The sequence below is a fragment of the Neolamprologus multifasciatus genome, chromosome 3 (genome assembly GCF_963576455.1).
Source record: "Neolamprologus multifasciatus chromosome 3, fNeoMul1.2, whole genome shotgun sequence".
NCBI lineage: Eukaryota > Metazoa > Chordata > Actinopteri > Cichliformes > Cichlidae > Neolamprologus > Neolamprologus multifasciatus.
In genome coordinates this window covers 25,779,165-25,803,519 of record NC_140441.1, presented here as the reverse complement: position 1 = coordinate 25,803,519, position 24,355 = coordinate 25,779,165, and the positions used below count along the sequence as shown (strand labels likewise).

General features: G+C 40.2%; 1 protein-coding gene across 2 annotated transcripts in view; it reads right to left on the bottom strand.

Moving 5' to 3' along the window:
• Positions 1–1,343: 1,343 nt before the first annotated feature.
• Positions 1,344–24,355, bottom strand: part of LOC146522269 (Fc receptor-like protein 5) — a 53,302-nt gene continuing 30,290 nt past the window's right edge. The window contains exons 3-15 of one of the 2 annotated variants that reach the window (XM_085153697.1): positions 10,834–11,100; positions 10,028–10,288; positions 9,635–9,910; positions 9,174–9,473; positions 6,830–7,096; positions 5,584–5,697; positions 5,475–5,490; positions 5,293–5,384; positions 5,141–5,191; positions 4,966–5,046; positions 4,799–4,861; positions 3,935–4,462; positions 1,344–2,572 (exon numbers count right to left, since the gene is read on the bottom strand). In XM_085153697.1, the coding sequence (XP_085009823.1) occupies positions 4,449–4,462; positions 4,799–4,861; positions 4,966–5,046; positions 5,141–5,191; positions 5,293–5,384; positions 5,475–5,490; positions 5,584–5,697; positions 6,830–7,096; positions 9,174–9,473; positions 9,635–9,910; positions 10,028–10,288; positions 10,834–11,100 (1,802 nt within the window). In that variant the 3' untranslated portion in view covers positions 1,344–2,572; positions 3,935–4,448. The remainder of the gene's footprint in view (positions 2,573–3,934; positions 4,463–4,798; positions 4,862–4,965; positions 5,047–5,140; positions 5,192–5,292; positions 5,385–5,474; positions 5,491–5,583; positions 5,698–6,829; positions 7,097–9,173; positions 9,474–9,634; positions 9,911–10,027; positions 10,289–10,833; positions 11,101–24,355) is intronic. The other variant, XM_085153696.1, reaches the window with a different exon arrangement.

Here is a 24,355-nt window from a genome sequence, read left to right as displayed (position 1 = left end):
AGTGAACGAGACATCACTTCACTGATCCACACCACCAGGATTTACAGCCATGACATTGTGATGGCTTTCGAATTTGGGAAGTGTAGTCAAATGGTAACGAAGAGAGGGAACGTTGTCAGAGGTGAGGGGATAGAACAACCAGAAGGCAACATTGCAGACATCAAGGACAGCTACAAGTACCTGGGAATCCCACAGGTAAATGAGAACCACAAAGAGGCTGCTACGAAAGCTGTAACCACCAAGTACTGTACATGCAGAGAGTAAGACAGGTTCTAAGGAGTCAACTGAACGGTAAGAACAAGATCCGGGCTATCAACACCTACGCCCAGCCCGTGATCAGGTACGGAAGGAAGGAGACTGGGGACCAGCAGATAGAGGAATTGGCTGACATCCAGAAGTGCTACAAGTGGCTGGACAAAGCTGGACAAATTGACAGCACAGATGGAACGCTATAACCAAGTGGCTGGCATAATATATAGAAAAATATGTGCTGAGTATGGCCTGGAAGTCCCAAGATCAAAATTTGAGATGCACTCTAGGGTGAGAAACACTAAGCTAAGATCCTGTGGGACTTACAGATACAGATGGACAAAATAGTCATGTCTTACCAACCAGACATACTAGTGATAGACAAGCAGAGGAAGACAGCTGTAGTGACAAATGTAGTGATATCGAATGACAGCAACAACAGGAAGAAGGAACACCATCAGGAAGATCTGGAGGATGAGGGTAACAGTGGTCCCAGTGATAATCACAACACTTGGTGCAGTGACCTCCAAGTTAGGTGAGTGGCTCCAGCAGAGCCAAGGTACAACATCCGAGATCTCTGTCTGAGTAGTGCAAAAAAGACAATGGGATAAATCTCAAAGTAGTTGTTTTTAATTAAAAGAAAAACTTTACAAATTAAAGTGCAGTGGCAGTTAACCCATATGGAAAAGATATATATATAAATCTTATAAAGTTTTTATCTGTCTTGTATGAAACTTGTATGAAAAGCATACAAGAGTGAAAACACATATAAGATCCCTTGAAAAATTATATAATGAAACTTGTATGTTTTGTATACTTACTAAAAAAATATATGAAAGTAATGAGAAAGTGGCCACTTTCATGAGTAAATCATATATGTTTTTACTATTTATTTTCCATATGGGAAACTGCAAGTCTATATATCAAAATGGATAATGGTCACCAAACCAACCAAATAAGAGAACAAGTACTGAATTGAGCTGTACGGCAGCTGCTATAAAAATGTGTTTTGATTTTTTAAACTTGGCCCTGCTCTGTTAATTTTGAGGAGCAATTCAATTCAATTCAATTCAATTCAATTCAATTCAATTCAATTCAATTCAATAAAACTTTATTGATCCTGAAGGTTGACCCCGAAGGAAATTGGGTTAAGGCTGCCGACCTTTGCCAGTGCCATCTTACCCTTCTGACCATACATACATTACACAAACATCACATGGGGAAGACAGGTCAGAGAGGTATAACAATGGAAAATGCACAACATGAGGAAAGATAAGGAGAAAAAAATAACTCCCCCCAGACTGAGCTCCAACAGGGAGATCAGTTTGAGAACAGAAAAAAACACCTCTGCACATAGCACATGTTATTCTTTTGCCTGCAGTGTGTAAGTAGCTTCTGTCTTCTGTCTAATTTAACTTTTTAAAAAAAAAAAAAATTATTATTATTAACAAACAGTAAAAATGTAAGTAAACACATTTTCTTTTGGCAATTTACCGATCCAAGTTGCGTGGACAACAACGTGCCCAATAACAGCTTATGTCTTAACTTAATGTGATTAACTTGAGCACAGCCTTTTTGCTGAAATAAATGTACAAGTTTCATTTAACTTAACTCTACATGATTGCGCAGGTTTGATGTGGAATTTTTAAAAGCTGCTAACTCGGTCTCTCTGGACAAACACAGCTTACACCGCATAATAAAGCTGTTGCCTTTCTTGCACTTGAAGCCGAAATGGTCCCTTAAATACGGCCAGGGGTTCACATCGGTTTCTTCGAGTTCAGGGTCAGCAGAATTCGACGGGGTTTCTTTTTTCACTGGATCCATACCACCGATGTCAGACTCCATCTTTATCGTGACCCAACGCCAATTTGTTCTACTACCCATCATTCCCTGCAGTATTTCCAAAGCGCAATGTTGTTGTTGTTTTTTTGTTTGTTCTTTTAATTTACTCAGTAACGGGTGTGATTGAAAATGTAGTGAAGTACAATAAAAAATATACTTAAGTAAAAGTAAAATTACCGACTTGAAAAATAACTTTAAAAAGTACAAATACACAAAAAAACTACTCAATTACAGTAACGCAAGTAAATGTAATTCGTTACTTTCCACCTTTGCAGATAAGACTATTGATATGTCTCTGTTGTGTATATTACGCCACGGGACGGAAAGATGTTGAAGGAACAATTGTTAAAGGAGTACCAGTTAAAGCCTTAATATCGGACATAAAACTACAGAACAAAATACACCTGCCAGATGAACCCATACTACAAGTAATGATATCTGCTTGGAATGAAGCAATAAAAATTTGTGGTTTGGAAAATGTCTCTTAAGTCTTAAGATGGCCCGCATATGATTCAGACTTTACCCCGAATCATTGTGATAATAGATTCAAGAACTGGATTTCAAAAGGCCTAACTAGTTACTATTCAGTTTTCCACAAGGGGGCATTTCAAAGCTTTGAATTCTTAGGGAGAAAACATCTACAAAATGTTTTTTCATTTGTTTTTCCTTTAACCTTTGAGACCATATTTCTGTGTAACATACCAGTGAATAAACTGAACTCCAGTGATAGAAGACTTTTGTATATCCTAGTGACCACGAGTCAGTAGTCAGTGGGGTCCATAGGGACTAAGTAAAGCACTAGTGATGTGCGATACCATTGATTTCCTTGCCGATTCGATACCAAGTATAATTCAGTGTGGTATTGACGACACTGATCCGATACCGATACTTTGCACAAAAACGTATTTTATTTATTGTATCTGAAATTATAGCATCATAATGATTACAGGGCTTCAGGTTACTTGTTCTTATCACTTAGTAATGCAGAGTTCATCATATAGAAATAAGAAAACTTAAGTTGTGCTCTATTTGAACACCTTGCCTGCCTGCAGCACTAAAGGTCACCGTGAAAGACGTCTGTCTCGCCCTAGCAGCACCTGTCCCTGTCCTCCTCTTCAGTTCGCCTCAACATGCGCTCATCATATTCTGTGATATGATTTACTGTGAGGTGTTTGACGAGGTTAGTGATGTTGCAACAACACCTCACTGTCTTGCCACATGTATCGCAAACCACGTCTGTTTGTGGATGTAAAATACATCCACAAATGACTCCATTTACGCTCAGCCATTGTTGTTAGTGCGCACGCCAGGGGCTGCGACACATTTATACAGCCGTATTTCGCACATGACTATGAAAGGCGGAAGAGAAAGTAATTCTTTCCAATGTAGACAATCTGAATGATATAGTTTCTTTCCACTGTGTTCCTGTTAATGATAAACTACAATTTTATCCTAAATATTTTAATGTGAGAATCGATTCTAGAACATAAATGACTGGTATTGGAGGAATCGATATTTCAGCATCGATCCGCACATCACTATAAAGCACTGTACAATTATAGGCCATTTACCATAAAAAAACAAGGAGATGGCTCAATCCTGTTAACCACCAACGATAAAAAGACTGGATATATTATGTACAAGAGACCTATACAATGGAAAAATTGTCATTCTTTCTTAAAGTTCAGAAGGATACCTTCTTTATAATATGGTCTAAATGGACGGAATACGTTAAGCCTGTGAGGTGTGATTTTCTATGAACCATCACACTTTATTATTATTATTATTATTATTATTATTATTATTATTATTATTACTTTGATGTGCACTGATTTAAATACACATGTCAATAATGTGATGCTAACTTGGCTGCCCTGCTACGCCCCTCCCCAAGTTTCTATGGGGTTTTCTTTGTTTCTTTGTTTGATTTGTTTTTCTTTTCAATTAATGCCTTTATTCTTTTTGCTTTGTTCTATTTTAGTTGTTTTAATTATTATTATTTACTTTTTTCCCCTATTTTTTTTGGTCATTTTCCAATTATAAGTTTAAAAATTTGAAAACAAAAGCAATGTACATACTGCGTGCTTTCTCAATAAAAGACTCAATATTAAAAAATGCATGCCATGAAAGAGTTCGGTTCTTAGGAGGAAAATATACAGTTACTGCAACATAAATAAGAATTTAATACAAAAGTAGATGGTATCATCAGTCTTCCATCAATGCTGAGTTTAATTCTTCAATATGATCAGAAACTCAGTGATTTATGCATTTGCAGAAATGTTATCAAACATGGTGAAAGTTCAGCTATTTACTTTATGTTCTTGTCCACAAGTTTCTCTGTTAACGTCCACTTCCTCTTATGAACCTGAAACTAAATCAGAACAAATACAGTGTAAAAACAGAAACAAATATATAATGGTGCTGATGTTGTGAGTCTGCTTTGTGAACTTCTACATTCATATTTTGAAAAGACATATTTATTATCCGTTTTTTCCTGATTTTAGATGTACATGTTTGCAAAATTTTAAAGTCGTGTTATTTTATTATTTGGCTAAACAAGCAACAGATTGAATGTAACTAAAGAAAATGAATGAAAGTCATTCCAACAGGACTCTGAACTTGTTTTACTGGAAGAACAATAGGATTTATTTCATTCTTAAACTCATTTGATTGTCAGTGATCCAGTGATGTATTTGTACGTTTGTACCTGAGCCTGTCTCATGATCATCATCCTCGTAGTCAGAGCTCCCGTCTGGGTCATCATTTCTCCCTGTTCAGACAGTATTAGTGCATTTAATTAAGAACAGCTCTCTTTTATCTGTATTTCGAGATTAGGAGTTACAAGGACATATTAATAAACAATGATATCCTTACATTTTCTGAACTCAGTCTTCTCATCAATAACTTTAAGTTCAAGTGTAGATGTGACATTTCTATGTTCATCTGCTGGTCCACCTTAAATAATAACATGACATCAGGTCTGATCAGTCAGTTTATAATCATTGTATCATCTCTTATAGCTCTGTTATTATCAGAGGTTATACTGTACCACTTCTAGTGTTTCCAGAGGATCTGATTATTTCATAAACTGGAAAATCACCTGCAGGTCAGACAACAGAAGAGAAATTACTTTTTCACAATATTTGTTTGTTAACAAACTTAGTGTTAAAAATGATGCAAGTAATAGTTTCTAGGACTGACCAGGAAGAAGAGAGGAGTAAACGTTGTTCTCATTCTTGTTGGCTTTTTGTTGTGCAGCAGAGTTTTGATTGGTGCTCTGAGACTGAGTGAGACTAAAACATGCAATAAACACTGTGTAATTTAATCAGGAATAGTTATAATTTCATGTTATTTTTAAAATGAAAGAAAACTTTTGCACCAACCTGTTACAACAAAGATCTATAAAAGAAAATTAAAAATTATTGTTACATTGGTTTGTAATCAGTTTACTTAAATGTGTCACATCAAATCACTGATTAGAAAAGCTCTCACCCTTTATCTTTCTGCAGCAACACAGCAGCAGCATCACGAGGATAATTCCACTAACAAGTCCGATGATGAATGGAACAATAAATGAACCGATTTTAGATCCGAAGCCTAAAGTTTCTGGTAATATCAAAACACAAAGTCAGAAAGAAGTCCAACTAGATCTAATAAAATCCGAAAAGTTTAGGCCACATCAAGAAAAACAATATGAACCTAAAAACAACTTTAAAAGGGTTTTTTTGTTATTAAAGACCCATTTTAACAGTAAGAAGTTTTATGTTTAGAAGTCTTGTTATGTATAAAGTTACAATCATAGTTTTGAGTTTGAGATGTTTTAGAGGTTTTCTTTTCTTATATCTTTGTATTATAGTTCTGTGCTCCTGTTCTTTGGGTCTTTAGGTTTATTCTATGTTATGATGAGTTTTGTGTTTGAGCTCCATAGTCTTCTTTTTATTTTCTATAGTCCTCGTTATATTATCTATATTTCTTGTTCGTGGTTACTTTTGCTTTGTTTATACTCAGCATTCCTCATTAGGTTATGCAATCTTCACTTATGATCGTTTGTGTTTCCTTTGTCTCCACAGTCAGTCATGTCTCCATGTTTGTTTATCTTCTCTCACTGGGTCAAGTTCACATGTCTTAGTCCTAAACTCAGTATTTTATTTTACTTCCTGTTTTGTTGCATTGTTCCTCATGCTGTGTTTCATCCTTGTGTGTCTCCAAGTTAGGTTTCTCTTGTTGGAGAGGCTCCTGCCTTGTCTTATAATTTCAGCAATGAAGCTACTTTTGTGTTTTATGTCTGGCTTTCCGAGTCCTGTGTTTGAGTCCAACCCTGTCTGCCACACAATGAACTGACCTAGTTTAATCCGAAATGTTTATGTGGAAAATATAATCATCTTTATTATTTTAACCTTATTTATTCCGTGTCGTTATTAAACAGCACGTATAAAACTCAGTTTTACCAAAGCAAAGTTATCTCATAAACCTCATTAAATACGAGAGTACCATGTATATTAGCAGAGTTGCTGTCGCAGAGCCGTCTATGATTATGTTAAGTCACTACTACACTGGTTTTTGAGTTTATTAAAACTGCATTTCAATAAACATTTTTTTCCACTTTGCAGCTTCATCTCCAGTGGTCTTTTTTGTCTGTTTAAATTAAGTAGCAACAAGTTTGAAAAGTTTAGTTTAGTGAATAAAATTAAATCTTCAGCTCCAGTTTTTGTCCCAAAAAATAGTCATTTAAACACACCTCGTACAGTGATGTTGACTGCATTGCTGAACTCTCCTGATCCAGACTCACACCAGTACACAGTAACACCCTCCTGTAAGCTGTGGATCTCATAAGAGGATCCACTCAGTTTCTGGCAGTCACAGCAGTGTGAAAAAAAGCCTTTTTCACTAAACTTCCTCACTCTCCACTCAGTGAAGTTTCCCTCACAGGTCAGTGAGACAGAGTCAGAGGTGAAGTGTTGCACTCTGTCAGGACTCACTGTGAGAGACGCTGCTGAATGAACATCTGAAAAACAGGATGTAAGAAGGGTTAAATCAGGGTTATAATTCAGGCTCAATCTCCAATCACTGTGTTAAGCCTTCTCCTTATGGTTCACATTTAGTCCAATGAGTTCTGAAGATTTTCTGAAATTTTCAGAACTTTGTCTTTTCTCCTCCCTTCTTGTTCATTCTCTTGCATCTCAAAATGCCTCGTCATTTCTTCTCCCTCTGCAGACTGCGGTCCTGTTTTCCCAGCAGAAGAATGTCCTAGCAGCACCATGTGAACCACATAATAACCTTTATAGGTTACTGTATAGCATCTGTAATTGGGAAGTGAATGTTTTTAGTAGAGGGCCGATGAACTATTCTGGTTATGTAGGAAAAAAACATTTTATTTGAAATAGCACAAAAACACAGATGAATCCCCAATGTTCCAATTTTCCACTAGCACATGAATGCAGGTTACATTTGGGAATCTGTAAAGTTACCTGCACATGTGACCTTTTCTGAGCATATCAGGCAATGGCAAGGGAGATGTTATCTTAAAACACTTTTACACATTTGCACAGACAGGGAGTTTTTTGAGAGCAAAACTGATCAAACTTGTAAAGTTGAACTTAACATTTTGTGTGTAAACTATTTATTTTTAATTATATATAAATTAATTCAGTTCAGTTCAATTCACTTTTATTTATACAGTGCTATTGTAAGGTAGTCCCTACAATAACACATGCAGAGAAGAGCCCAACAATCATATGACCCCCTATGAGTAAGCACTTTGGCAACAGTGGGAAGGAAAACCTTCCTTTTAACAGGAAGAAACCTCCGGCAGAACCAGGCTCAGGGAGGGGCGGCCATCTGCTGCGACCGGTTGGGGTGAGAGAAGGAAGACAGGATGAAAGACATACTGTTGAAGAGAGACAGAGATGTATGATTCGATGCAGAGAGGTTTATTAACACATGTTGAGTGAGAAAAATGACTGAAAAGGAAATACTCAACGCATTATGGGTGGATGTCATCATGGGAGTCCCCCAGCAGCCTACGGTTATTGCAGCCTAACTTTTGCAGCCTAAGGGAGGATTCAGCGTCACCTGGTCCAGCCCTAACTATATGCTTTAGCATAAAGGAAAGTTTTAAGTCTGATCTTAAAAGTAGAGATAGTGTCTGTCTCCTGAAAATGTATGCTGTCTTCTGAAGATACTGCCTAAGGGAAGCATGTATAATATAAATAGAATTGGTCCTAGCACTGAACCCTCTGCATCCTCTTCACACACTAATTTAACTTAGTGTGTGAAGAGGACTCTCAATTTACACGAACAAATTGGAATCTATTAGATAAATATGATACAAGCCACTGCAGCGCAGTACCATATTTACCTACAGCATGTTCTAATCGTTCTAATAGAATATTGGGTCAACAGTATCGAACACTGCACTGAGGTCTTGTAGGACAAGCACAGAGATGAGTCCACTGTCAGAGGCCATAAGAAGAGCATTTGTTACCTTCAATAAAGCTGTTTCTGTGCTGCGATAAGCTCTGAAACCTGACTGAAAATCCAGGGAGCCAGGCATTAAACCACCAACCTTCTTATTAGTAGATTAGTAGATGACCTGACCTACAGACATCCTCCACATTTGTAACCCTTATGAGACAAATAAGGGTTACAAATATCCTTGTCTTATAGTCCTATAGTAACATTATATTTGTCTCCTTCCTTTTGTGTGTGATCTTCACATATATGAACATTGTATTTCATTTTGTCATTCTGACTTGTTGTATTGGACTTTTTCCATATGTACACATGGCATTAATTACATGTGCTCTTTGCTCCTTCTAATATTTCTCTCGATAACACTTTATGTCTTTCTTATAATTTCTTTTATGATCTTAAATTTATAGGTGCTGTACCAGTTTAAAAACTCCCTGGGGAGAAATAAAGAAATAGAATAGCACACAAAAAATTCATGTGACTAACAGTTGGATACGTCATGTTTTTTCTTTTACAAATCATGATAATTAAGGAAAGAAAAGAGTGCACGCAGAACAGTTAATTAGAGCCAAATGTTTACAAGATTGACAGTTAATTTAAAAATTCCTCACCTGCAGACCAGACAAACTTTGGTCGACTGTGATCAGTGTGATACTCTGGGTCTCCTCTTCCAGCTCTGCACACATATCCTGCTGTGTGTGTCTGTCCATGAATGATGTAGGAGTCCTGTGCAGTCCCACTGCCATCAGGTAGCAGCTCATAACTGGAGGATTTCTCTGATAGATCAGGAACAGCTTTATACCAGTAGAAGCTCCATCCTGCAGACGGATGTTCAACCTCACAGTTCAGAGTTACTGAGGCTCCAGGACTCAGCCATGATGGAGACACAGTGAGGACAGGACGGGGTTTATCTGTTAGGAAATTCTTGGAGTGATGATCAAATACATGCCAATCCATAAATACAATGCCTGTACGCTACATTTTTAGCATGTTAGCGCCATAATTTTGAACTATTATCTCATTACATAATTAATCAAAAATGACTGGGTGAATGGATTATGATTTTACTTACTGTGTGATACTATCAAATTTAAAGGAACACTCCACTCTGTTAAATGATCTTGTGCAATTTTGCTTCTGCCTCTACACTTGTAGTGACCAGTGTTAGATGGAGAAGTAGAATCTACACTGAGTTCACTTTGGTTTGATGGTTTATGTGAGCTTGTAGTTCTCCATTCATACTCCCACTCAGTGTCTCCTCCTTGGATCTCACAGCTTAGAGTGATCATTTCTCCACTGTATAATGTGGGCCAGTCGGGTTGCACAGTTACAACAGCACTGGCTGGCCCTATTTATTCAAACATTTAAATAAAAAACAATTTTAAGTAACCATCACTATTTTGAGTTTTGCAATCATATGAATACAGATCATGAAATTATTTATGATTGCTGAATCCAAACTCACTGGTTTTGTTAATTTGAACTTCTTGGCTTGCCTCTGTGTAGTAAGCTGGGTTTCCTCTTTTTCCTTTGCACCTGTAGTGTCCTTCCTGTGAGACACTAAGTTGTCCATCAGACGAGGAGAAATTCAGTAGGATATTATCTCTGTACCAGTAGTATTTCCATCCAGATGATGATGATGATGGGTTCACAGAGCAGGTCAGGGTCACACTGCCCCCTACTGGAAGAGTTGTGTTGTCAGCTCTCAGTGTGGGCTTTGGTTTAGCTGCAGTTCAGTTTAGAAAAAGAACATAAAAGTAAATGAGACTGAGTGAGATTAATATAAATAAATTGATATTTTCTCTTGTAAATTGTTAAACCATACAAATCCTAATGAGCCAGGACGACTGTGGAAATTAACATTTCTGAACTGACAAAACTGTAAAAAGCTGGCACTAATGAATGTAATTATACATATAAATGAATAAGATTTATTTATTTTAGTTGATATATGAGTCGATGCACATTAAACTAAACAAGTGTGATTTCAGTGACACCTGAATAATGAGAACTGGATAACAATCTTTTCATTATTTCACAAAAAACCCATGTAGCACATGTTGCTCATGTGTCCACACTCTTTAACCAAAACCTGAAAACTTTATGGATTGATTTAAAACTAAATACTCTACACAATTATTAAATGTTGAATTAACTACGGCATAATACAAATAATACACAATTTTGTAACAAATTATACTACACATTTTTTATTAATAACACTATAATAATTTTCAACAAATGACTTCAGATTAAGTTTCTCCAACTTACATGATACAGTCAGTGTGATGATATCACTCCACTCTGAGAAGAAATAGTCCTTCCTGCCCCGGCAGCTGTATCCTCCACTGTCAGACTCAGTAGCTCTGATGATTCTGTATTCATTGGATGTTGGAGGTGTGTTTAACTTGGCTGCTCTCCATTCATACGTCCACTGAGCTCCTTCATCTCCCTGAATCTCACATCTGACAGTGACTGTCTCACCGCTGTATATCTGAGTCCAGGATGGCTGCAAGACCACAGTGGGCTTATTGGGAACTGTTCACAGAAAAATATTCAGTTAGAGACAAATAACAGCCTACAATGTCTGCTATTAATAAAATGAGAGTAGAGAGACTGAAAAGAAGGGAAAAAACAGCTGATTCAAGGATATAAACTGCTTGTCAGATTGAATATGATCAACACACATATATAGACATCACAATATCACATAAACAACTTGTGTTTAAACTTTAAGGGTCTGTTTTAGTAATGTGTTGTAATATTTATTTTGCCTAGATATTATGTTTGATCTATAATCTGCATATTAGTGGCTTCATAGTGTCATGGTTAACGCTGTCATTCACAGGGTTAGTACACTCCATTCAAGTTAATACTCTCCTAGTAAGGTTTGGGTGGCTGTGGCTCTACCTACTAATTGGTTGGTAGTTCAATCCCTGGCTGCTTCAGTATGCATGTGTAGCAGGTTGGAAAAGGCTACATGTTTATTTTTGTAAGAAAACCAAATACCCCCTTATTTTTTGTTTATTATTGTGACTTGTTTTGACATTGTTATGCGTTGCCAGGCCAAAGTTATATTTCATTATGCCAGTAGATGGTGTTCTTGCACTGCTGTGGAACTACCAGAGAGACTCTAGCTATAGGCTCTGCGCATGTGCAGCTCAGAAATAAATGAGCTCCGGCCTGAGCAAGACGCTAACTTCCGTGTCCTCGCTATTAATCCACAGGTACTGACAAACAAACTTTTATGTTACTGAACTGGTTCTGAATGTCATGTAAGTTGAGTAACAACTATTTGGCCATATTTTGGGATGATTGTGATGATGTTATTTTGTGGTATTTTGTTGTAATGAGTATTAGTGTATCATCGGCATAATGCTATTACGTTACATATCACTATAAGTATATGCTATGACAGTGGCATTCTGCGACTTCAGAAAATGTGTTGTAGTGTTTGTTTTAGTATTAGCCAAGCAATACTGAGTACATGTGTTAAGGGGAAAGCTTTTCGTTGGTGAAACAACATTTGCAGTCGCCTGCCGCCATATTGTGTTGCGTTCGGGGGACGCCATGTTCAAAAGTAATAGCGTATATGGCGCGAATGTGGGGAAAGGTTGTGTGCAGGTGAGATGGGTTATTTTGGTATGTTGTTATGCTTTAGACGTGAGTGTTTTGTTTAAGTTGTGAGTATGTAAAGTTATTTTGAATTAGTTTGTATTTATTTTGCTTTTGAGAGAATGCTTTTTGTAACTTTATTTTTGTTTATTAAATCTGTTTTATGGGAAGAATGCATGGTCTAGTGTGATTTGTATTGTGTATATGTTGCAGAAATAAATGAGCACCGGCCTGAGCAAGACGCTAACTTCGGTGTCCTCTCTACTAATCCACAGTTTGTTCATACTTGGCAACGCAGTGCTCTCTAGCCTGTGTGCTGCTTGCTGCCGGTCCAGATTCCCCTAGGTCTGGTGCCGGTAACACATGCCAAATATCCTTGTTCCCTTTAAGTCGATTCACTCGGTACAACACATAAGTATGGGATATCATGCCCTCGCGTGTCCTGGCTGAAGAAACCTTTATTCACGCCCTTAAGGCAGATGACTTTAAGATGTGATGACACGCGCATGGCCCCGCCTGCACATATAACCGCTGTCATCACAGTCATCCCTCAGTTCTTACGTTCTTCACCTTGCTGAGAACACTTCTGCTGAGTTAGGCTAGCTAGCTGCTGCTAGTTAGCTCCGTTGTCTGCCGACTTGAACTTAGCTTAACTGCCCCTGTTGGTGTTAGCCTCCACCGCGCAGTTGGTGTGTAGGCTGCCCGCGGAGCACTAATTTCAAGTTTTCCTGTGCAGCGTTGGGTGTCCCGTGGGAAGTCACGTCTTGTTACGGTCATTTCGAGCCGGGTCGTAACTTCACACACATGCCCGACCTTTTAACCAATTTGTCGGCCCAATGTGTCGCCGCTGCTGCGTCAGTCGGCCACGATGATACCTCTCTTTTCTCCCTATTTCGCCATGCTGCTGAGAAGCTGCAGGTGGCCCTCTCCTCCGCCAGCTAAGAAGCCGTCGCGGTTTACGGCTTTTTTCCTCCCACCGGAGCCCGCAACAGCCAAAAACTGCCTTCCCATGTTCCCAGATTTTGTCTGCAAGCTAACAGCATCATGAGACAAACCTCTGTCTACCCGTGTCACTGTGCCCGGCTATGGACAGTACATGGAACTGAGGCGGCTGGCTTAACTAACCCACCCGCTATGGAGCCGTCTCTGGCTGTTTTTCTGGCCCCGTCCCATAACCATGGTGTCAGTGGCCCTGCAAGTCTGCCGTCCAAGCACTGCAGATTATCTGCTTCGCAGCTAGAGAAGATTTATTTGGCTCAGGCCGGCACTGCTCGCACCATGAGCTCCGTCAGTGCACTTTCCTAACACTGTCTCCCAAGCACAAACCCCCTGCACACAAAATGCCTCAGCAGACACCCTGAGGCATTTAACACACCCTGTTCAGGTGTGTTAAATGTTCAGGTGACCACATCAAGTGTTCCTGCTGTTTTTCATTGTTGTGCCCCAGGAAAAGTGCCTCCAAGAAAATGTATGAATGTACATGTTCCCATCTTACAATCAATAAAGAGTGTTGTATTCTCAAACAATCACAAATGCTCAGCCTGCAGGCAGAATAAGTCAGGTCAAGCAGGTGATGCATTCCCCTGCAGACACACTTGGGAACGACAACGCCCCGCCGACGGTGCTGCAGGTCAGCCGGCTGGCTGCTCACTTCCCTCAGTGGCGTGCTTGTGCTCCCTCTCCATGGGTGCTGCCAAACATTGCCATGGGTACCGGTTGCAGTTCCAGGTCAAGCCGCCTCGTTTCCAGAGAATCGTAAACACAACTGTCGGCGGCCATGGTACTCAGACAGAAAATAAAGGCACTATGCAGAAAAGAGTAACACGAGTGGTCCCCGCTTCGGAGACAGACAAAGGTTGGTACAGCCGTTATTTTGTTGTTCAGAAAAAAGTGGGAGGGCATCATCCCATCCTCGACCTGCGAGTCTTGAACACGTATCTACGAACGTACAAGTTCAAGATGCTAACACTCAGACAACTCTTGAATGCAGTTGGTCCGGGAGATTGGTTTGCAACAATCGATCTAACAGATGCTTATTTTCATGTGGCTATACACCCGAAACACAGGCAGTTTCTGAGGTTTGCATTCGAGGGCGTAGCCTACGAATACCTAGTGCTGCCGTTCGGGCTGTCACTCACTCCTTGCACCTTTGCGAAATGTGCCGAAGCAGCGCTAGCGCCCCTCAGAGAGAGAGGCATCCGCATCTTAGCCTACCTAGACGACTGGGCTCTCGTAGCTTGCTCCAGAGAGCAGGCGGAGACACAGCTGTCACTGGTTCTGTTACACATTCAGACACTGAGGTTCTCTGTGAACTTTCAAAAGAGCTCGCTAACCCCGAGTCAACATATTTCTTACCTCAGTTTGGAAATATGCTCGCTTTCCAGCCGCAAACGTTTGTCGGAGCACAGAGTGGTCGTGTTTCATCTCTGCCTCGCTCAGTTTCAGCTGGGACGCAGACTGCGTTTCAGTGTTCATTTTCTGTCTCTAAGACCCACCCATGTTCCGGGCCACCTGAACCTGGGGCCGGACCTTCTCTCCAGGGGGGGTCCTCTGGGGAGAGAATGGAGGTTACACCATTTAATAGTGGCTGAGATTTGGGATCTATTTGGCAAGGCGCAAATAGATCTTTTTTCTTCCAGGGTAAATACTCACTGCCCCCTGTTCTTCTCCATAATCGACCACAATGCATCCTTGGGCTTGGAAGCGCTAGTGCACCAACGGCCAGACGTGCTCCTGTATGCATTTCCCCCAGTGGAAATGATATCTCCAGTTCTAGAGTGTGTCGGCATTTCCTCTCTCTGATTCTAGTGGCCCCTTGGTGGCCCACAACGTCGTGGTTTGCAGAGATAATCACCCTGCTAGCAGCGAGTCCTTGGCAGCTTCCTCTCCGCAGGGAGCTCCTCTCTCAGGCAGGAGGAGAAGTGGTTCATCTGCGCCCGGATCTGTGGCACCTTCATGCTTACCTGCTGAGAGGTTAAACTTGATTGCTAAGGGTTTGCCACCTAGCATGATAGCGACAATTCAGAGCGCTAAGGCCTCATCTACTAGAGGCTTATACGCTTACAAATGGCGAGCCTTCGATCAATGGTGCCAGGACCACCACACTCTCCCATTTCAGTGTTCTATTGTGGATGTTTTGACATTCCTGCAGGAGCTGCTGGATAAGGGCCTTTCATTTTCAACTATTAAGGTTTATTTAGCAGCTATATGTGCTTTTCATATTGGCTTTGACGGGGTGACACCAGGTGCACATCCCCTTGCCATACGTTTTGTGAAAGGGGTTCGCCAGCTCAGACCCGTGCTTAAGTCCAGTGTCCCTGCTTGGGACTTGTCTTTGGTGCTGGAGGCCCTTTGTAGCTCCCCGTTTGAACCCATTGAGTCTGTGGATATGAAATTTCTTTCATATAAAACTGCATTACTTCTCGCTTTGGCTTCGGCAAAGCGTATGGGTGATCTTCATGCGCTGTCTGTGCATCCCTTCTGCTCTCCTGATGGCCACAAGGTCGTATTGCGTACAAATGCTGCATATTTTCCCAAGATCATGCCTGCATCTTATAGCTCAATGAAGTTTGAATTGCGGAGCTTTTGCTCCCCTCCTTTTGCATCTGAGGAGCAGAGGAGGATGCATTCTCTTTGTCCAGTGCGTGTGCTACACGCCTACATTGAGCACACTCAGAATGTGTGTTTATGTGACCAGCTGTTTGTCTGCTTCGCTAATCCAAATAGAGGTAGAGCTCTGTCTAAACAGAGGCTGTCCCACTGGATTATAGAAGCTATCTCACTGGCATACGGCACCAAAGGTCTTGCTTTGCCCCAGGGGGTGACAGCTCATTCCACCAGGGGGATGGCAACCTCATGGGCTCTTTTTAAAGGGGTGCCTGTAGCCGATATTTGTGCGGCAGCTAGTTGGGCGTCAACCGCACACTGTTGTGCGGTTTTATCGGTTGGACGTTACAGCCCCTTCGGTGGCTTATACCGTCCTTTCTGCTGGGTCTACCGCTCACTAAGGATGTGGTGGTCCAATTCCGGTTCGGTGGCTCTGCGGGGCGTGTATTTATGTCCCATAATTATGTGTTGTACCAAATAACTCGACTGAAAGGGAACGAATAGTTATGTCTATAACTTCTGTTCCCTGAAGGAGAGGAACAAGGTACAACACAAGGTGGCCCCACTGAGCAGATTGGCTCGGTGAAGAGCGGCTATCGAACTGAGGGATGACTGTGATGACAGCGGCTATATGTGCAGGCAGGGCCGTGCGCATGTCATCGCACGTCATCTGCCTTAAAGGCATGAATAAAGGTTTCTTCAGCCAGGACACGCAAGGGCGTGATATCCCATACTTATGTGTTGTACCTCGTTCCTCTCCTTCAGGGAACAGAAGTTATAGACATAACTATTTGATTCTAATTCCATTAGTGTGTGAGAATGTTAAATAAGCATAGAAAGAAGTTCTATAAGTTTTATGAATGATGATGTTGATGACTGTAGCCACGCTTCTAGGTCTTCTATGTCTACAGAGACACAAACAACCAGTACAGAGGTTTGATCGCCCAGTCAGTGACTGCAGATGTACAGAAAATGTACTGCTTGCATCTGAAGTCCATACGTAACATAACAAACCGTTTTGTTTCAGTTATTAATTATTAAACTATTATTATTGTTATAACTGTCTCATTATTTGTCAGCTGCTGTTTGAAGGTCCCAGAACATGAAGTTCTTCAAACCCCTCGCTGTGTTTAGCCCTCTTCACTGATCCTCAGTAATAATTACATGAAAACCACGGGCCCCACTGAGCTGTCTCTTCAGAGTATCTTCAGAATAATTCAAAAAAGGTTTCTATGACAGGTCTACAGCCATTGGTCGAGATGGCCTGTGAAATGAGCCTATCACTCTGTCCAAAAACTGATAACAATAACTGGAGCATCAGGGGCCAAATCACAAAACACATTTATGAATGACTGAGCCATACATTTAATTTCTGACTTATTTTATTATTAACAAAATAATAACATTATCATTAAATATTATAACCTCAATATTGTTTGTTATAACTTTATGACAGTTTTATTAAATCACTTTGTGAAATATTTTTATATCATAATATTATCCCTCTCTGATCTCCAAGCTTTGGAGAATCCATGTTGTTTTATTTCATATGAAATTTTTAAAGTCACCAGTTTCCTGAATGATGACTGGATCACTTTGTGCATTGGTATTTGCATTCTTTAGAGATCCTGATCACTTTATCTGATCCAGCAGCTTCTGTGGACTTCACTGCAGATGAGGTTTCTCTGAACAACTCATATTTTAAGTCAGCAGAGTACTTCACATCACAGGTCAGTGTCACACTGCCCCCTGCTGGTATTATTAATCTGTCTGCTGTCAGAGTGACCTTCACTTCCCCTCTTGTAATTTAGAAAAAGTTCAAAAGCAGATTGCTGAATGTTTTGATGCAAATTTGTTGCAAAATGCAGCCACACAATTCAACACACTTAACATCTACAGAGGCTTTGCTTTGACAGCTTTTAATTAAAACACTAAATGAGGGAGTATGAAGGTAACAAACTCTATGCTGAGCTCAGAGCAGCCTTTGGTTACCTTATTTCATGTTGGTTTTCCTTGAAGGTGTCCTCTGTGTGTAGCTTTTGATAATTTTATAATTCAAAAAGGTAATCCAAAAAAATCCTACAACATAATCCAGGATACATGCCTACAGCATGATTCAGTGAAATAATATGCACTGTCATGGTCGGGGTGAGTTGGCTGTATTTTTCCATGATGCCTCTGCACTTCCACCTCTGGGAGGAGCCCTCGCCCTTGCTCCTGCTTTGCTCATCTGATCGTGATCCAGGACAATCAGCCATATTTAAGACGAATGTTAATGTTTCTATTTTGCCAGTTTGTCAACTAACCACATGTTAATGACAGGCAGGCTTTGCTTCTTGTTCATTATTTCTATGATTAACTTACCTTGTTTTCCTTGTGCTCTCAGTAGTTTCCACCGTTCACATTGCGTGCAGTTTGCATTCCTACCTGGATGCTGGTCACTATCTTGTAATACCTCACGCCGTTTCATGTTCACAGACTCACTCTTCATTAGCTGCCTGGCCTCCTGCCTTTAACTGTTTAATCAATCACTGGAATAATCAGGTTGAACTTAGTCCACTTGCAGAACACTCACCCGGCCAACATTACTCCTCCTGGAGCAACGTCTACTCCACTTGCCAAGTAAGCCACAAAAGCCAGCTCAGTCTCACCCTCCCTAACCTCCATCTTTTCTACTCATTTTCTCCTTCTGTTCACAGAGCCCTCACGTTTCCATATCCCTTTGTTAAGCATTTTCCCCTGTGTCATTATTTGTTCTTGTTTCACAAGAAAAGTTGTGAGAGACACCTTAGCATTGCTTCCTGTGACCGAATCTGTTTGGATCCACATACTGGCCTCTGGGCCCCCTCAGATTTCAGATCAGATAAACATGAAAAGAAAATCCACATGTATGAAGCCACAGCTCTTCAGTAAATATACAGTTTGTATCGTGGGTGTGTGCTTGAGTGCTCACACACTTAACATGGTTATGTTAACATTTTACCCAATAATCTCAGTGAAATGTTTGGTTTGTGATACAAAATATAACACAGAGGACGTCATTTAGAGCAACACAGGAGAAGCTAAATATAAGTTAAGATCAACACGTATGATATAAATGGAAGGGAAAACAATTTCTCACCTTCAGTGTTTCCGTGGTTGACTGTACTGAGCACTAAAATAATGAATGAAACATCACCAGACATTATACAACTGACAAAATCGTAATAAATAAATAAACTGAGGCTTTTTAAAGGTAAGTTTTCAGATGGCACAGTTATTGCTCATCACCAAATTTCTGTGTTTCTATTAGCTGTCAAACAGGCTGGAAACATGAAAAACACACTGTTAAAATTAAGTATGTAAAATATGAAAGAATATCATTTTTCAGTGCAATCAACATAAAAACAATATTAATAAATTGTGAACAGTAAATGTAATGAATGCAAACAGCAGCAGCGTATCTAACAGTTTAAACATAGACGGTTGTATGCCGTGTTGAAGCTGCCGGTTAAACAGGTTAAAGTGATACACTGTAATTGTCACTTCCTTCATCACTGCCATTCAAACAGTAAAGGTGTGTATTGTACTCACAGAATAATCCCAGCAAACAGAGCAAAGAGTGCCCCATCCTCACGTCCATTATAAATGCAGAACAAAGAGAAGCTGCACTTAATGTAGATAAGACCAGAGTTTATATTCAGCTCCTCCCTCCACCATCTCTCTGTGCCTTCTTCCTCATTACACCAACCTCAAACAGCTCCTGCAGCTTTGACCGCAGCAGTCGTGTGACATGTCCACTGCAAACATTTAAGCTAAACTAGATGCAACATACTGTGTGTGTGTGTGTGTGTGTGTGTGTGTGTGTGTGTGTGTGTGTGTGTGTGTGTGTGTGTGTGTGTGACACACTAAGGCCTTACCTCTGTTGAGGAAAACTCCACATAAGCATGGTAGAGCTAAAGGATTAGTACGTCTTTAGCTACAGACGATCACTGCAGAGGCACACAAAACATTCTCTGTATAATCAAAAGTGCAGGACATGTGTTGTATAATTGTTACAAAAAGGGGCTTTAATTTTGGAAAACACACACACACTCACACACACACACATACACACAGCTGTTACAGGCAGCTCAGGCTTGTTTGGTGAGCTAAGTTAGCTCTCACCAGCAACATGTTACATTTCAAAGTGCAAAATAAACAAAATCAGGTTTTAGCTTTACATCACTCGTATGGACCACATGTGCGATTTTTAAAACTTCCTAACATAAAAAAAGGGAAAAAATCAGGTAAATGATTGGCTTCTTCCAAATTTAAACACCGGCGGTGACGCAACACTAATTCTCAATTGGAAGGCGGTGCTCCCTTGTGGTGTGAAACAAAAATCTGTAAATTAAGGCCATGATTTAATAAAATTACATTTGAAAGACTTACACAAAATTGAATCACATAACCACATAATTCACAATATAATTAACAATATAAAAGTCCATAAAAGAAACAATATAAAACAATAAAAAACAATATAAAAATAATGATAGGACAATAAGAGAATTAAAACAATAACTAAGACTATTAAATCAGAACAAAAGGATCATAGTGTGTTAAAAGCCAGGACATAAAAATATGTCTTCAGTAGTGTTTGTGCAGACCTAATATGTAGGGGAAGACTACCTGCCACAGAGAAGGCTCTAATGCCACGAGATTTGAGATTAGTCCGTGGGACTAATAAACTAATAAAATAGAGCCTTGAGGTACACCATAATTAAGAGGGGCTATTTTGAAGCTATGGGGCCCATATTAACTTAAAAAGACCTTCCTGTCAAGTAGGACCAAAACCACTGGAGGGCAGATCCTTTTAGGCCAGCATGAAATTCCAGCCCTGATAACAGGATGTCGTGGTCGACCGTGTCAAAGGCTTCTGACAGGTCCAACAATAAAAGGGCAGCAGGGCTGCCAGAGTCCAGAGTTCAGAGAATATCATTAAAAATCCTTAAAATTGCCATCTCTGCCTATGTCGTAATTTAAAACCAGGGAGCTTTGAGATTGGCCAATAACTGGACAGAACAGTTGGTTGTGTTTTTTAAGAAGAGGCTGAACTATAGCTTGTTTACAGCATGATTCGACGCAGCCTGTAGCAAGGGACGTATTAATTAATCTCAGGATAAAAGGCCCAACAGTATTAAAAGTGTTTTTAAGCAACCTTGGGGGAGACAATCAGAGGGGCAGTGTGATGATCTTAGGTGACGAACTACCGCAGTCAAATCGTTAAGGGAGACAGGATCAAACTGATCTAAGGCAGCTGAGCACATAGGAGAAAGACTGTCGACGAGACAAGAGCCCTAATAAATAGAACCTTGTCGCTAAAAAAGGCTAAAATATCATCACAGATACTTGCTACAAAAATGACTCCAGCATTATCACGTGGACTAAGAAAATGATTAAAGACCTTAATGTACCTGAGGCCTGTGACTGTTTACTGAAACTAAGTTTGAGATAAACTGTGTCTTTGCAGGTTTTACAGCTTGTTGGTTAGCAGAAAGACGAGTCCTTAAAATCTGTAGAGAAATGTGTCTGTCCTTTTTCCATCTCTTTTCGGCGCATTTATATTCACATCTAAGGGAGCACGTGTATTCATTCAACCATGGCACTGATAATGGCTTAGCACACACAGTCCTGAACGGAGCAATAGACTCGAAAATATCAGTGCAGGGAGAATGAAGAATGTACGAAAGCTGGAGTTCATTATTCCAGAATCCAGAAAGGCAGCATAAAAAGTTGGTGCTGTTAGAGCATTAAGTGCTTGTTTTTTGAGTGCTGGGGTGTACGGCTTATCTACTGAGAAGCGCAACATTAGAGTGAACAATTATCAGAGATGCGCAACCTTGATATTTCCGCAAAGCACCAAGTCCAGTGTGGGTCACATTAACAGAGTCAATGATATTTAAAAAGTCCTTGACCAAAAGTTTAGAGTCAAAGCAGACATGGATGTTAAAATCACCAAGGATTAAAAAAACGTCAAATTTAAGAGCAATTCCACCCATAAAATCTGAAAACTGATTAAATCCTAACTGATAACTGTTAAAACTGATAAAATCCTAACTCAAACAGCTGGAGTTCAAAACTAGAAAATGAATAGTGCTGTAATGTTTGATGGCAATGAAATCGAGTGTTGAACACGGTGGCTAGGCCTCCCCCCTTCCAGAGGAGCGAGGGAGGCTGAAGAATGAGCAATCAGGAGGAACCAGTTCTGAAAAAGCTACAGAGACTCACAGGGTTGAAGCCATGTTTCTGTCAGAAACAGGAAGTCCAGTTGTTGTGACTTTAGGAAGTTGTTTAATACAAACGTCTTGTTTGTGGGAGCTACAGGGACAACAGGCAGGATCCATCTAAAGATGCACTCTGCTGGTCCTGTAGTTCAACAGGAAGCATGGAGAAGAGCCCTGACTCTGATAAGTGTACCAGCCCACTTTTCTTGTTTCCTCGGGCGATTCTTCCAGGAAGTGATGTAGGAGTGTTGGCACAGATAGGCCAGAATAGGGGGCTCAAAAAGTGGTGGAGGAGGTCCATAATCATCTCCTGTCATTGTTTGACTAAAAGCCAGATCATACAATGCTTTAAGTTATAAAAAGTAGCTGGCAATTGTACACACGTAAACCAAGGGCATTTTGGGATAATGTAGAAAAAGATAAAGCTAGCGAAAGCCAACGCAAAGCTGGCAGAGTTGATGGATGCAATGTCGACAGACATGTTGCCGTGCATACTGCTGGCGCCATCTTTTATGTCAGTAAGCAAGCATGCCATGAAATGCTGGAAGGGTACAAATACCTGGGTGTTCACTAGTGTTGGGATTTCCGGTTCTTTTTAGAGAACCGGCTCTTTCGGCTCCGAACCGGCTCTTCAGGTTGTTTTGTTGCGTTAATTAATGTATTATTAACAATAATATAAAATTATGCACAAAAGGAATTACTAATCTGCAGCACGGGGGCACCACAGGGCACGGTTCTCTCACCTTTCCTGTTCAGCTTTTACACTTCAGACTTCTGTTATAATTCGGACGATTGCCATATACAGAAGTTCTCAGATGATACAGCCATCATTGGATGCGTATCAGACGGGAATGATCAAGAATACAGCGGGGTCATCAGTGACTTTGTTGGCTGGTGTGAGACCAACATACTCCAAATCAACGCCGGCAAGACAAAGGAGATGATCATAGACTTCAGGAGGAAGTCACCCCCTACAACACCGGTGAACATCCAAGGGAAAGACATTGAGATAGTGGACTCTTATAAGTACCTGGGTGTTCACCTCAACAATAAACTGGACTGGACTAGACGTCCTGTATAAGAAGGGCCAGAGTCGACTCCACCTGCTGAGGAGACTGAGGTCCTTCGGAGTCTGCAGGACTCTGTTAAGGACATTCTATGACACTGTGGTAGCATCTGCCCTTTTCTATGCAGTGGCCTGCTGGGGGAGTGGATGCACGGACAGGGACAGGAACAGGATTGACAAACTGGTGCGGAGGTCTAGCTCCGTGCTGGGATGTCCCCTGGAGTCTGTGGAGGTGGTTGGTGAGGGGAGGATGTTAGTAAAGCTGACATCCATCATGAACAACCCACATCACCCACTGCATGAGTATGTGAGTGGGCTGAGCAGCTCCTTTATTCAGAGACTGAAACACCCTCGCTGCAGGAAGGAGCGCTTTCGCAGATCATTCATCCCAACAGCAGTTAGACTCTGTAACTCCTCAATCACGTCATAAGTCACTGGACACTGTGAACATCCACGGTCACCACTTCATGCATAATGGACCTTCCATGACCTTCCAAGCTATATAGTTTATGTCTTCCATATTTCCAACTATATCCATAATCACATACTGTGTATGCTACCATTGTATATAGTGTATTATCTTACTTTTTTTCATTGATTGTACTTATTTGTATTTTTGTATTTCCTTCATATATCTGTACCTGAGCTGAGGTGACGCAAAAATTTCCCCGTTGTGGGATCAATAAAGTCTTATCTTATCTTATCTTATCTTAATGTAAAAAAAAAGTGGTTTTATTTATATATGTTTATATATAAAAATATACAGTGGCCCCCAGAGACAAAACACGTACAAACTCCAAAACACATTTCTAGCGTTAACTGAACTTCAAAACAGAGCTACCCTAGATCACTTAAATTACACAATTGAAAGCATATGTGTATTGTTTGTGTATTTATACACAAGCACTCATATATATTCAAATAATTAAAAAAAAAAAGTTCATTTACCTGTTACTACCTCACACCAAATCCGGTCGTTGGTACTTGCTGGCTTGTGTAGCCTCTAGGTAAAAAAAAAGCTCAACACTGTGCCTAGCATCCTGCAGCACTTCTGTTGTCTTTTGTATGTGTTTTGGAGTTTTTACGTGCTGCTTTGTCTGTAGGGGCCACCGTAAATACACTTTTATTTATTCACTCCACATAAAATGTAATAAATAAATCATATAATACAAAAACCAACTAGTCACATTTCAACTTTTAACTATTTAAATTTTCAGCTTTTTCCTTTTAAACAAATTTAACAACACAAAATACTGCA